Source organism: Panicum virgatum, chromosome 9K (genome assembly GCF_016808335.1).
Source record: "Panicum virgatum strain AP13 chromosome 9K, P.virgatum_v5, whole genome shotgun sequence".
In the NCBI taxonomy this organism is placed as follows: Eukaryota; Viridiplantae; Streptophyta; class Magnoliopsida; order Poales; family Poaceae; genus Panicum; species Panicum virgatum.
Window position 1 is genome coordinate 18,438,284 of NC_053144.1, and position 15,027 is coordinate 18,453,310.

General features: G+C 49.8%; 1 protein-coding gene across 3 annotated transcripts; it reads left to right on the forward strand.

Annotated features, from left to right (window-relative positions):
* The first annotated feature begins 4,677 nt into the window (after positions 1 to 4,677).
* Positions 4,678 to 9,830, forward strand: LOC120648432 (trihelix transcription factor DF1-like). Of its 3 annotated transcripts, none has more exons than XM_039925212.1 (3): positions 4,678 to 5,665; positions 6,710 to 8,420; positions 8,569 to 8,790. In XM_039925212.1, the coding sequence occupies exons 1-3, from the start codon at positions 5,256 to 5,258 to the stop codon at positions 8,578 to 8,580; spliced, it is 2,133 nt and encodes a 710-aa protein (XP_039781146.1). In that variant the 5' UTR covers positions 4,678 to 5,255; the 3' UTR covers positions 8,581 to 8,790. The 3 variants fall into 3 exon arrangements, with proteins under 3 accessions (XP_039781146.1, XP_039781145.1, XP_039781147.1); XM_039925211.1 differs by having other exon boundaries at positions 4,690 to 5,665; positions 8,565 to 9,830; XM_039925213.1 differs by lacking the exon at positions 4,678 to 5,665 and adding an exon at positions 6,001 to 6,327 and having other exon boundaries at positions 6,587 to 8,420; positions 8,565 to 9,830.
* The last annotated feature ends 5,197 nt before the right edge of the window (positions 9,831 to 15,027 follow it).

Consider the following 15,027-nt stretch of genomic DNA (forward strand, 5'->3'; position numbering starts at 1 on the left):
GCGGTCCGTGAGTGGTTACAGTCGCTGAGGGTTAAAGAAGGTGGTGGTTTTGTGGGTTATGGCGAAGAACATGCCTGGACTCAGAAGTCGGGCCTGTGGAGGCTCCCCTACATGGATGATCTTCTTCTTCCTCATAACATTGATATGATGCACTCGGAAAAAAATATTGCTGAGGCACTCTGGGGTACAATCATGGACATTCTTGATAAAACAAAGGACAATGTTAAGGCCCGAGTGGATCAAGCTAGTTTATGCGATAGACCAAAACTGAATATTCCGCCACCCAAAGATGGTAAGAAATGGAAAAAGCCTGCAGCTGAATTCGTCCTGAAGAAGCACCAAAGGAAAGAAGTACTAGAATAGTTCCAGACTTTAATGTTCCCCGATGGGTATGCAGCGAATATAAGGAGAGGGGTGAACTTATCTACTATGCGAATCAATAGGCTGAAGAGTCATGACTACCACATATGTATTGAGCGGCTTCTTCCGGTGATGGTTCGAGGCTATCTCCCTGACCATGTCTGGCAAGTGCTGGCGGAGTTAAGCAATTTCTTCCGCCAGCTATGTGCTAAGGAGTTGTCTCGGGCTGTAGTTGAACAAATGGAAAAATTGGCCCCTGTGTTGCTATGTAAGTTGGAGAAAAAATCTTTCCACCCGGCTTTTTCAATCCGATGTAGCATATGATTTTGCACCTCCCATATGAGGCACGGATGGGGGGGCCATTCAGGGACGTTGGTGCTACTCGATTGAGAGACAACAAAAAATCCTTCGAACCAAATGCAAAATAGAAGCTTCCATTGCAGAAGAATACATTCTGGATGAGGTCTCGAACTACACAACAAAATACTATAGTGAAACCCTTCCAAGCGTGCACAATCCACTCACTCGTTACAATGAAGCCGAAAATGAAACGAATCTCAGCCTATTCAAAGGGCAACTTGGAAGTGCAAGTGGTGCGACTCCTAAGGCCTTGCTCAATGAAGAGTTGCGCACTATCATGATGTATGTGTTGACGAACCTAGTGGAAGTCGAGCTGTAGATACAGTAGACCTGGGCATGGGCTGCCCGACCCGACGGACCCGACCCAACCCGCCCGAAAATAGCCCGACCCGACCCGACCCGAAGAGTTTGATGGGCGGGCTCGGGTCAAAATTTTTGACCCGGTATGACTGACGGGCCGGGCACGGGCTAAAAATTTTGCCCCGAAATCCGAAAAAACCCGAAGGAACCCGACATTTTACATAGGCCCGGCCCGACCCGACCCGAACCCGACCCGACCCGACTAGCTGTCGGGTCGGGTGCGGGCTCAATTTTACGGCCCGGCCACCGGGTCGGGTCGGGCACGGGCCGCTAGAAAAAACACCGGGCTTTTTTTGGCCCGACCCGAACCCGACCCGGCCCGGAGGATGCCCAGGTCTAAGATACAGTAAGTTCGCAAAAAACTATTTCCTCGAGTATTAACTATTCTGCATCCAACCCCCTTTACCTCTCGTTTATATAGGGAATTTACTCAACAATTCTGGCGTCGCCGAAGAGATCCAACCCCGCAGGAAGTTGACGTCCTTCTTAAATCCGGTGCGGGACAAAGAGCCCCCGATTTCATTTCTTGGTTCAAGCACAAGGTATAACAAACCATCATGCTTGTTAGACATTTGAAGTTTCTTATCCGTGCGAATAGTATAACAAATCATCATGCTTCTACCTGCAGGCCCAAAATGACGCGTCTATGTGTCCCGAGTTGAGACAGGTTGCCAACGGTTGTGCCTATAGGGTCTTGTCATATTCCGGTTATGACGTTAATGGATATCGCTTTCGCACAAGAAGCCACGAGCAGAGTCGGACCAATCGAAGAACAACAAATTCCGGAGTTTGTACGACAACCCTTGATGGGGTCGAGTATTATGGCATAATTGAAGAAATCTATGAACTCACATTTCATGGTTGCAAACCTCTTAAGTCTGTCATATTCAAATGCCATTGGTTTGATCCTAACGAAGTGCGACGGACCCCTCATCTCGGCCTAGTCGAAATTCGCCAGTCATCAGTGTATCTAGGAGACATGGGCGCTACTACATTGGCGATGGCCTTGTAGACACGGCCAGCACTCCCACCCTCTCCCAGATTCGAGCGAGGAGCACGGCCAATAGCCCGGCCATATGCCCACGACTGTCCGCGTCGCAGCTCCAAGTGCAGGAACTTCAGGTTATTTCTTATTTATTCATAGTTCTTTCGTTTTGTACATATATTTGCTTTGCATTGTAACATTGTCATGAACTATTGTAGCACCAAATGCAAGCGCAACAGGCGGTGTACGAGGCGGCGTTGGCCGAAGAGAGGAGGATACAACAAGAGAACGAGCAGAAGCAGGCGGCCGAGATGGCCCAGATGTACAACTACATTCAAAGTCTTTCTGTCCAAATGGGTAATCCCATCACAACCTTCCCTGTGGCTCCTGCTCCTACTACTCCTCCGGTGAGTATCTTGAAAACCCTTTAGTTTCTTTTGAAGTATTAGATACTTAGAGAACTTTAGACTTACAGATTGTGACTTATATTACTCACTTTATGATTTAGGGGACCTACATATTTAGACTTGTTTATATTATAACTTGAGAACTTGGTTTTTGTCTCACCTGCAATTTACTGTCTTACATTTTTTGCATAATCTATCGGCGGCATCGAATACGCCAGACTTGTCGCCGGCCATCTCACCGACGCTCCCACAGCAGTTGTTCCCACCTCAGTTCGGCGGCCCACCACCATTCGACGGCCCACCGCAGCCATAAACTTGTTTATTTCAATATTTATGGACTTGTGAACTTCTGGATATGTATTTGTGAACTTCTGGATATATTGTGAACTTGTAGGACTTTGCATTGTACTTCTGGATGTGTTTGAAGTTATTTGTGGCTAGTTGTGATATATATATTGTGATATATAGTGTCTGTGATGTTTGTTGTGATATATATATATGTGATATGTAATGCATGTGATATATATGTTGTGATATGAGGTCCTTTATACGTGAAAAACCAAAAAAAATAGGATTTGTTTGGTCACTTTGCCGTGTGCCAGGGACTAGGCACACGGCAAAGTGACCATTTGGCCAGCCATGAACAGCAAGTTCGCCATGTGCCAAGACCCGGCACACGGCGAACTGACCATTGTTCGCCGTGTGCCAGGGAAAAGGCACACGGCGAACCTAAACACTTTGCCGTGTGTCAAAGCCCTGGGCACACGGCGAAGAGCTCTGCTGCTGGGCCCCGCGTGACCAAGTTCGTCGTGTGGCTATCTAGCTGGCACACGGCGAAGTCTTCGGTCACGCCGTTAGGCCGTCCTCACGACGTCAATGTCTTTTTTTTTGCCGTGTACCCTTGGATACACACGGCGAATGTGTTGCAAACTAGGCCTTTGTCGTGCCTAGCGCTGCCGTCGGGGGTTCGCCGCCGGCCACCGATGGCGAAAATTTCGCCGTGTGCCTACTAAGCCTTTGCCGTGTGCTTGGTGCACACGGCGAATTAGCCAATTCCGGTAGTGAACCCCATCGTGCCCATACATTAACATAAGCAGGGGGAGGGATAATAATTGGGTTGGTTAACTTAATTAATCACCCAGATTTTTTTGCCTATAATCATTAAAAAAGGCCACATGAGCATTTATTACCTGGAAAGTGAGGGATTAACCACAACATGCCAATGCATGGCCATTTTTATACCCCCCATGTTCCGCCCGGGCACGCATCCGAACGCCACCCTGCGCGCATGACTCGTGGGCCGCGAAACGCCGTGGCCCCACAAACCAGTGGCGTGTTCCTGTGGGTCGCTTTGGTGGGGTTGGTCTGGGGGCGTGTGGGGATGGGGGTCCGCGTTAATCGCCGCCTCGCCGGGCACGTTCTGCACCTCTTTCGCTCTCGGGGAGGGCCCACATTACAGCTGTTATAATGTGGTCTTGTCTGCCCCTTCACACCCCCTACTACTGACTTTATTTCTCTCTTTCTTTTTTGCTTTTCTACCCTAACTAATTCTGTTCTGGATGTCTGATAGTAAAACACAAGTTTTTGTAATTTAGTATAGCTCTTATCTGCGGATTTCTTCCTCTACAAATTTGACCTTTGGCTGGTGTAATTTTTTTTTGGTGTTTCATTGGATGCTCAAATGGTCCTTTCACCTCAGGCTATATATCTCAGTGTGTCACCACTGAAGCAGTTATTTATCATCGTAGAATATCTAATTTTATTCTATTATTTACTATTTTTAAAAGAGAGGCGTTGATGATGGGCACGGTAGGATTGGATACGCCCAAAATTTACAGTATTTTTAACTAAGGTAAAAAATCTTGTGCATAACATATGACTAGATATTCTGTGGGAAAATAAGTAAGATGATCACAGAATCCAACATATTCCTCCATGGGGATTGAGATAGGGAGTTTTGTAAAAGGTATTTGTGCCCCTCTACCTTTTATTACAAGCCTCCTCCATCTCTCACCCCTTTCTCACTCATCCCACAGTTTCCAGCACTCCCTCCCTTTCTCTCTCCTGCTTCACATGCTCCTCTCTCTCTACATTTTTTGCCCTACACTCCTCTCCCTCTCCCCTGTCCTTTTGGTTTTACTAACAAGTTGTATTAGGCAGGGAGGTAAAACCCCCCTGACAGCGCAGCATCTTGTTTGTTTTATCTCCCACATCATCTCCCTCATCATCTTCTGCTTGCAGACCCCCCATCTTTCTCTCTCCTCCACCAGTACTCAACATTTCTCAACTTTCACTTCTCATCTTCTCTCTCCTTCAACCTACATATACACCGCCATCTTCTTCCTCACCTTCATCACAGCTATCATATTCTCCTTCTCCCTTCTCTCTCCTCCATCCTCCCTATTATTTATTGAAGGCTGCTTATTGATGGTATCTTAATTCTTTTTTCCCCTCTTCTTTCTTCTTCCCTTGTTCCTTCTCTTGCAGGGAGTACATTTTTTTGCCAGCCTTCCTTCTTCCTGTAGTACTAGTGCTCTCTCCCCTTCCTCTCTGGCTACTTCCTCCCCTCCTCCCCTTCTTTCCCTTCTTTTCCCTCTCCTTCTTTCCTTCTCCGCTCTCTAGCTCTGTGAGGTCCGCCTCTCTCTCCTCTTTCTAGTTGTCCTTGCCTCCCCCATCTTTTTCACCTGCCCCCCATGTACTGATCGTCTCATCACCTCCATTCCCCAGTGGTAACACGGGGCGACGTGCACGAGTGCGCGTGTCCGGGAGCAGGAGCTGCTAGCATGCAGCAGCAGCAGCACGGGAGAGGGGGAGGAGGAGGAGGCGGCGGCGGAGGTCCGGCACAACAGTTCGGCGCACAGCAGGTGGAGATGCCGCCGCCATTCTCGCCAGCCGGCGGCGCCGGGCAGCGGATCTCGCTGGCCGAGGCGCCGTCGCCCATCAGCAGCCGGCCGCCGGCGCCGGCGCCGGCGCAGCAGTACGACGAGCTCGGCGCGTCCAGCGCCGGCGGCGGGGGCTTCGACGCCGAGGGCCTGGCTGCCGCTGCCGCCGGCGAGGAGGGCGCCAGCGGGGGCTCCGCGGGGAACCGGTGGCCGCGGCAGGAGACGCTGGAGCTGCTCAAGATCCGGTCGGAGATGGACGCCACCTTCCGGGACGCCACCCTCAAGGGTCCCCTCTGGGAGCAGGTCTCCAGGTAAACAACTAGCTGAATTGCTGAACGCCGCCGCACTGCGCGAATCGGTTTCGCCACGCGCCGGCGCCGGCGCCGCCGTCGCGGCGCGCCGCCGCGGCGGAATTCTCGTCGGCGGAATGCTGCATGAAATCTCGGCGGCCTCCGGGACCGGCCCCTGGCGCGATTTGGCTCTAGCTAGAAGCCGCAGCTAATTAATTACTTACCCGGCTAAAGAACTCTACGTTTTTACCTTTTCCTTAACCATTCTTCACGATCACAGTGACTTTTCCATTTTTAAAATAGCACGGTATCGCTCTCCTTCCCCCCACTTTTTCGCAGAAAAAAAATTTCCCCCTCTATTTATCTATCATCACTTTGTCTCTTTGATAAGAGCAATCAGGAGCTGTAGACACGAGCAGCGATATTCACACAAAGCTTCAGATCCGGGGGCATCAATCCCAAACTTTATCTCTTTGGCCTCTGAATTTCGCGCAGAAAGGTGGGATTTTTATTCCCAGTTCGTCCCTCCTCTGCGCTGCGCATTCTTCTTGGGATTTACCACTGCGAGTGCTGCATGGATGTGTGTGTGCATATGCCTTTCTTTATCTTTTCCATGGGTGCCCAAATCGAGTAAAATTCTACATGCATGCAACTTTTGTGTGAGGGCTACAGTTGCGTTGCATGTACTCCCTCCTTCCCTGTTTATAAGGCATACACGTATATCAAGATTCAAACCTTGTCATTTTTGACCAATAATTTGACTATTAAATTTTTATTTTTATAATGCAAATTTCATATGATTGGATTCATAATCAAATATATTTTACAATGATTATAAGTTTATAATCAAAAGTGATATAATATATGATAAATAAATGGTCAAAGTGTTGTTTAGAAGACCGTGTCATGTTCCACCATGCCTTATAAACGGGGAAGGAGGGAGTATGATTGAAATCGCGGTGGTTGGTGGCGGTGGTACGCCATTGATGCAAGGTAATTATAGGGAAGCTTTTTTTTCTTGCTGCTGTTGCTAATGGCGGCGATCGATGATGCGGTGGTTGGCAGGAAGCTGGCAGAGAAGGGGTACACCAGGAGCGCCAAGAAGTGCAAGGAGAAGTTCGAGAACGTGCACAAGTACTACAAGCGCACCAAGGAGAGCCACGCCGGCCGGAACGACGGCAAGACGTACCGCTTCTTCTCGCAGCTGGAGGCGCTGCACGGCACCGCCGGCGGGGCGGGAGGAGGTCCGCCGGCGCCGGTGGCGTCGCTCGTGCCGCCGGTGGCGAGCTCCGTCGGGGTGTCCGGGGCGGCGGGGCCGTCGGCCGTGCGCGTGCCTGCCGAGACGCCGCCTGCCGTGGCGGCCGGCGGCGCGGGGATGCCGGCGATGGCGTTCGGCAACCAGATGAGCATCTCGACGTCCAACACGGAGGATTACTCTGACGACGAGGACTCGGACGACGAGGGCACCCAGGAGCTGGGCGGCGGCGCGGACGAGCGCGGGAAGAGGAAGAGGGTGTCGTCGGCTGGCGGCGGCGGCGGCGGGTGCGGCAAGATGATGCGGTTCTTCGAGGGCCTGATGAAGCAGGTGATGGAGCGGCAGGAGGCGATGCAGCAGCGGTTCCTGGAGGCCATCGAGAAGCGCGAGCAGGACCGCATGATCCGCGAGGAGGCGTGGCGGCGGCAGGAGATGACGCGCCTCGCGCGCGAGCAGGAGATTCTCGCGCAGGAGCGCGCCATGGCCGCCTCCCGCGACGCCGCTGTCCTCTCCTTCATCCAGAAGATCACCGGGCAGACCATCCCGATGCCGTCCATCGCCGCGCCCACCATCAGCGCCATGCCGCCGCCGTCGCATCCCAAGCCGCCTCCTCCACAGCCGCACCCCACGCCAATCGCCTCCGCCTCGCCAGCAGCGCCGCCGCCGGCGCCGCATCCACCAGTTGCCTCGCAGCCTCCGCCCGCGGCGCAACAACCGCAGCCCTCGCCGCAGCAGCAGAGGTCGCCAATTCCGGCGACCCCGCAAGCGCCGGCGACGCAGCAGAAGCAAAGCACCGACATTGTCATGACGCCGGCCGAGACGCCGCACGCCGACACCCCCGGCGGGCACGACGGGTCCGGCGGCGGCGGCCCGACGTCCTCCCGGTGGCCCAAGGCGGAGGTGCACGCGCTGATCCAGCTGCGGAGCAACCTGGACACGCGGTACCAGGAGGCCGGACCCAAGGGGCCCCTCTGGGAGGAGATCTCTGCCGGGATGCGGCGGATGGGCTACAACCGGAACGCCAAGCGGTGCAAGGAGAAGTGGGAGAACATCAACAAGTACTTCAAGAAAGTGAAGGAGAGAAACAAGAAGCGGCCCGAGGACTCCAAGACGTGCCCCTACTTCCACCAGCTCGACGCGCTCTACCGCAACAAGGCGGCGCTCATGAGCTCCTCCGGCGCCGGGGGCGGCGGAGGACCCGCCGCGCACGCCAGCGGCGCACCGCCAACGCAACAACCGCAGGAGACGGTCACGGTTACGGCCGCGGCGCCCATCTCACAGACTCCGCCGCCGCCGCCGACGACGACGCTGCCTTCCCCGTCGTCCCAGCACGCGGCCAAGAACGGCGGCGGCAGCAACAACGCTGGCAGCGGCAACGGCGGCGGCGCGTCCGAACGCGGCGCCAGCGGAGGCGGCTCCGGGGCAACGCAAGCGCAGGCGAGCAACGGCAGCGTCGCGGCTAGCAGGTTCTTCGGCGAAGGCGGCGCCGGCGCCGGCGTCTCGGGCTCGGCGGCGAAGAAGGTAAGCCAGCCAGCCAGCTAGACATTTCACACATGCGTGTGCGCTGTTGGTGTGGCCATAGCTAAACTGCGCCGTACATGTGGTACCTGCTGCTGTTCGTTTTTGGCGATCCAATGCTGATTGCATAACGCTGCACATTTAAAGCCAGAGGACATCATGAAGGAGATGATGGAGCAGCAGAGGCACCGGCCGCAGGCGGCGGTCAGCGGCTACAACAGAATCGACGGCGCGGACAGCGACAACATGGACGAGGACGACTACGACGACGACGAGGACGACGACGACGACGTCGACGGCAACAAAATGCAGTACGAGATCCAGTTCCAGCGGCAGCACCAGCCGCCGCCGCCGCAGCACCAGCACCAGAACGTCGTCAGGCCGAGCTCCGGCGGCGGCGCCGGCAATCCGCCCGGCACCAACGCTCCCAGAACGGCCGCGGCCGCGACAACTACAGCCGGATCTTTCCTGGGCATGGTCCAGTGATCGATCCATATCCGCACCCAGACATTTCATCCGGGCCCCGGTGATCATCTCATCCCCCCTCTCATCCATGGCTTCCATTTCTGCCTCTCATGTACCATTTGTATCTACCTACCTGCTGCCGACTCCTCCATGCTCGTCTATATCTCATCTACATACCTAAAAACCCAAAACCTCAAGAACTCCGATCCCCCCCTCCTCCAAGCTCCGGCAGTTAGTTCTCCATTCCTCATGCACGTAGCAACACCTCGATCCATGTCAATCGTCGTCGTCGCTGCTACCCACCATATCATCCTCCCATTTCTTGATTCGTTGCTGTGTTAATTACAGATTTACAGTGGTCGCCTCTTTAGGTGTTACAGTAAAAAAATTGGTGGTGATGTGGTTATTTATTGATTTGTTGTGGTAATTAATAAGAACCCTCAAGCTTTTGGGGTGTTCACGGAGAGAAGTTGAAATTGGTGGGGTGAAAACGGCACGTGAAGGCGGTAATAAGAGCTCGATCGCGCGGTTAAAGAGAACAAGCAGACAAGGTGGCCAAAAGAAAAAAAAAGTGGCAGAGGTGACGCAGTGCGTGTACGCACTGTTAATTACTTGGGTAAATTTTGTGCATGCGACTACTACTTTTCAGTGGGGTAGTTTGTTGCAAGGGAGCAGTGAAAAAAATTATGGAAAGGACTTGCTGGTCATGTGGCGTGAACAAGAACTAGAGCTGGTGCATGCGGGAGTTTTTTTTATCCTTCCTCATTTTTCCTTTTCCTTTTCACCGTTTCATTTTATATTTTCCAGCCAAGTAAATTGTCCATTATGAGTTACCTAAGTTTTTTCTTTCTTTCTCAAACTGTTGTTACCAAACTTTACAGTGTATACCTGAGACATATTATATGTTAAATTCTTGTTATTATCGAACCATAATGCTTTAAAGTGTGATTTTATATGTCAACCGTATTTAAAGAATGAAGTCAGTTGAGTAAGATAAAATTATTTGTTAGTTCTGATCATACTCTAGGATCCAATGCGTGTCATTTATTGTAAAGTTTGTGTTTAGATCCAGTAAGGGATCTCCTGGTATATATTAATACTAACATGCCAAGATTGGTATACCTTTGAGGGATCGCCTTCACATGCATGCCAAGATTAAATATACCATAAGGAGATGAGGTCACAATTTTTTGAACAATATGATCAAATCCAAAACTAGATCGCTGCATCTCGAAGCTAATATAAACCATGAAAAGTATAATATATTTTAAAACATATTAAGATCCACTAATTGAAAAAAGCCACGAAATTAATGGTTAGAATGAATGCTCGCATTACTTAGAAAAATGTCATTATCATAATTACAAAATTTCTTATCAAAATAAAGGTTGAGTTCCATTTGGAATTTTAGCCATTTCTCACTGTGTTCTTGCAATTCTCGTTAAATTACTGCAATAATACATATGGTCCTATAATGATAAAGGAGGTGAAGCCACATTTAGTTTTATTGAACAATTGTAACAGGTCCAAAATCAGGCACACTGCATCTTAAAGCTACCCATGAGAAATAGCTTGTATTTAATAAAATTAAATGTGGTAGTGTCACCTGTCCCTAAACTTGTTCATCTATTTTAAACCAAATTGTTCAATAAAATCAGGCACACTACAGTGTTCTTTAAGAGATGCAGTGTGCGTGATTTTGGTAGGTCCAAAATATTAAGAGAGCTACAAATTGAAAATTCAAACCAAATTTAAAAGAAACGTTGTTAGGAGATGGAATACTCATATTATTTAGAAAACTATAATTATAATGATTACACGTTTTTCTTTATGTGGAAGTTTCCTCATTCTTGTAGAAAACTTTGAAGGTATAGTTCTTGTGGGAATTTAGTTGTTTCTTTTAATGATAGATATGATCTGGTGTTTGGGTAATCATTTATGCGACACATATACACAAGTTCAATCCTGCTAATTTCCATGAAGTTATGTACCATAACATAGAAAGATGATTGAATTTACCATGTTTTAAACTCAATCGAATTTAGAGCTGTATATAATCTCTTACGACGGTCGCCAGCACCCAACCCGTGGAAAATCACAATGGACAAGGATATATGCCCACCCTAGTCTAGTATTCATATTCGACCCGTCCCTATATCGCCGCCCCCACGCCTCTAAGCATAAAAGTTCTACATGGTAGTCTCAACGAAAAATCTCCTCACCTCCTACATAAAAAAAAACTAGAGCTCAATGTGGGGACGATAAACATTTTTTTAAAAAAAAAACTCCTAAAAAGGGAAACAGCCCCACAAATAAAATCTATCCACCCCTCGGCGAATTTGATTTTTTTTGCTCCTAGCACTTGATGAGATGCTCCCCCTGCTACTCTATGAGAGAGGAAAAAATTACTACTCCCTGTAAATGAGCCTCGAGATGCCTCGGAGTCGGCGCCACAGGCGTCTGGGCTCGCAGTTTATGTTGATCCATTTTACAAAATTGGTTTGCGGGGGCCAGGGCCAGGCTCAGGCTCAGCAGCAGGGTGTGGCTGGGGATCCGTATAGAAACGGTTGGAGCGTGGGGTGGCGTGTCCGCCATAAAAAGTTAAAAAGGCTCGCCCCGGGCGCCCTGCTGTGGGATCGACGCCCCCCCCTCCTCACCTGCTAAACTATATATGCGGCCGGCGGGGAACGTGGTGGCCGCAGCCGCAGCCAGCCGCTCGCGCTCGCGTCGCAGCCTCGCAGGCCCCCGGCCGCTACGAGCTCCTCTCTCTAGCTCACGGCGGGTGGATGGCCGGGTGGCGTCTCGTCCTGTGCTCGATCTCGCGTCAGCAGCCTGGAGTAGGAGGCTCTCATCAGCAGCCGGAAGCATGATGAGCCGAGGCGTAGGTACACCGGGACGATCGATGCCTGCCTGGCCTGCGGCCTAGCTAGCGTGTAGTGGTACTGGTTCTACACTAGATCCAGCTGCTGCTGCTGCTGCGCCTTCTTCTAGCTACAGTGCATCCTGCATCTACATGCAACACTTCGTCATCAGATCGAGCTCGACTCTTTTTTCTTTCTTTTAGCAAGTACTACTAGCAACAAATCTCTGAGCTAGCTTTCTCTCTCTGGGAATGAAGGGGGGCTTTCTCTCTCTGGGCTCGGGCAATTAGCATGAGAAGGGAGGGCATGGCTCTACCGCTTTCTTGCAGCAGGCAGCAGGCAGCAGGCAGCAGGCTGAATGATGCACATGGGGAGGTGAGAAAGGTTCAATGCAAGGGGGGTAGAGGAGGAGTAGTGAAAAGAAAAAAAGAAGGGAAGGGGACGGGGGTGGTAGGGATCAGACATGTCCAGAGGAGCCCACATTGCATGCGGCCCTGCTTCCCATTTTGCCCGGCGCCCCCCCCCCCCCCCCCCTTTTATCCGGTCCTTTTTCTTTTCTTTTACCGCTTGCATTGACTTTTCACCTAGGTAGTTTTTCGTGGTAAAAATCTCAGCCTAATAATCAGTACTAGACAAATCCAATTGCATCCAATTTTTATAAATTCATGAGAAGATGGAGAGCGTCGTTTTGCCAACCGTACCTCTTGAAGTGATCCATTTGTAAAATGCACTACGAAATTCACGCATGCTATTCACGGGCTCTGTATAGGTGTGGCTCTTGACCTCTTGTACATGCTCTAGTGTACTCCTAGTATAGGTCAAGTATGTAGGATGGTGGAGCTCCCCACACAAACACAAGAACCGTACGTGTGCCACTCACTCACTAACGCCGGCAGCTTTTCTAATGGTTAGAAAAGGCAGCCGAGCCAGAAGGCCCAGGAGGCAAGCGCACACAAACCTCAAGAGCCGAGGGACATTCCCGTCACAGTAAAATTTTCCCTTTCTCCTCTCCTCACCTTCCATCCACTCCATCTGTGAGCCGGTCTTGTGCATGGCAATGGCAAACTCGCATGCAGGGGTACCCGCAGAAGATTCTCTCCCTCTCTTGGCGATCCGATCCAGGTACTCTACGCATACGCAGATCGGAAGGGTGCCAGCAGCGGCGGTAAAAAAGGTAAAAAGAGCACAGCGTACGAATTCACTGCGCGGCAGCATGTGCGGTGACAACACGGTTCACGAGGCGCTGTGACTCCCCGGTGGGGTGGGGCCAGCCGGCAGCGGGTACTAAAACCTCGACGAGCCTGGCTAGGCGAACACCCGACCTGCTACACCAGGATTTTCCCTTCTCCTGCTAACGCTGTAGTACTCCGCGGTGGATAAACTCCGCGTGGCGGCCCTTGCCCTTGCCCTGTGCGAAATGATTCATCAATTAGCCTCAATTTGGAACCTCGAGATTTCGTTTGTCAATTAGAAAAATAAAATTGTGGGAATTTCATCGCGCCATAAGGAAATCGTAGCATTACGTGGAATGGAACCCCTGCCAAGTTTCTGGGCGAGTATATAATTTCCATCGTCCGGAAATGAGTTGGGGCGTAAAATTGCCCAAAATGGGACAAGGCACTTTGCAAAACAAAATTTGGAGAAGCTTTTGAAAATTGCAGTTGGCAGAGAGAGAGAGAGAGATTAATTTTCACAAGCAAGCGGTTACCCATGTTTGGTTTTCACGAAAAACTTTTTGCGAAAAGAGAATCTTGCATGAATGAAGTATTAAATGAAGTCTATTTGCAAAAAAAATTTGCAGATAGGTGCAATTTTGCGAGCCGAATCTAATGAGTCTAATTAATCTATGATGAAATACAGTAATGCTACAGTAACCATACTCTAATCATCCTCCGGTCATGCGGTCCAAGGACTCATTAGTTACAGTATCATAGTTGTGGAGGTGCTTTTATAACTAGACTTCATTTAATACTTTAAATTAGTGGTCAAAGTTGCAAAAAAAATTCGCAAATTTTTTTTGACCTAAACCAAACATAGCCATATCCACGGCATGCAAGCATCAGAAACCGTACCGGGGTACTCCCTCCTGACTGAGGTACAGAGGGAGCAGGAGCGTATGGCAGGGGAAAGTACGGTTGCCCGCGCTCACGCATGCCGGGACTTTGAGCTCATCAGGCAGCTCCTCCATCCCAAACAGGCATACACTATCCGGTGACGCACGTACGCTCGGCTCGAGCTCGACATGACTAGCGGCATACCAAGCTCTTGTTGGTTTTGGATCTGTCTGCTCGAGGCGACGCTGTAGATTTACCATTTACCACCACACAGTGCAAGTGCAAGCATGTGTTTGCATTGCATCCGGATCTATACCACTTGATCCGGATCACACGTGACGAGCAGCTACCTAAAAATGGGAAGGATCTCGATCTAAATCCAGTTACCTAATTCAATTCTCCGGCGTTCTGAGAGCTTGAGATGGCTATCGTTTCTCTAAACAAACTTACTGTACCTCCTATTCACAAAGCCTGCCTGCTAGAGTTATTTTTTAAATCCTCTTGCATTTCAAAACGAGCGAAAATTTAAAATCATGGCGAGTTTTAAAAATCTACAACTATGTTGATACATTTCGTGGAAAATTGCTATTTCTGACGCACATTATAGAATCATAGAATTATTTTGATACTTCATGAAAAAAAGGAAATAAGATAGTCTAGTTCAAAATAGCAAATTCGATTCGCAGAAGAGTGGCCTGCCTACCCTTTGCATTCCAATGGTGCGGTCTCTATGGTAGGTGACGCTGTTTAATTAGAGTCATCGATTTAGTTAATCCCTGGATGTCTCTGTAGCCACCATGCATACCAAGTGATCCCGCTTAGTTTAATGCCTCAGCTAATTAGCTGATAATGACACCCACATGATTGCATTGCATATATGTTATCAACATCAGTAGACTAAAACTAGCATTGTTTCCCAAGTCTAATAGATCGTCTGGCTGGCAATGCATACATGCAAACGACAGCAAGCACACATTCAGTTAACTGACAGAAAAATAGCAGCTCAATTTTCCATCCAACTTGGATTAATATACACAAACCATCTTTTTTTGTTCAAAAATCAACACAAAATGGAAATATATACCCCGAAAGATAATCTCTGGTTGTCACCTTAGCCAACCAGAGCTCGATTATCAATTTCAATGTAGTACTCCAATTATATATATGATGGATTAGTACCCATTAACTTAAGGTAGATATATGTATATATCTTTGCAATTTCTTTGTGTG

Excerpts from the sequence above, each read along its gene's own strand:
- LOC120648432 (XM_039925211.1), top strand. The coding sequence starts at position 5,256 with ATGCAGCAGCAGCAGCACGGGAGAGGGGGAGGAGGAGGAGGCGGCGGC. Across the intron at positions 5,666-6,709 it reads CTCTGGGAGCAGGTCTCCAG|GAAGCTGGCAGAGAAGGGGT; the intron begins GTAAACAACTAG and ends GGTGGTTGGCAG. Across the intron at positions 8,421-8,564 it reads CGGGCTCGGCGGCGAAGAAG|CCAGAGGACATCATGAAGGA; the intron begins GTAAGCCAGCCA and ends GCACATTTAAAG.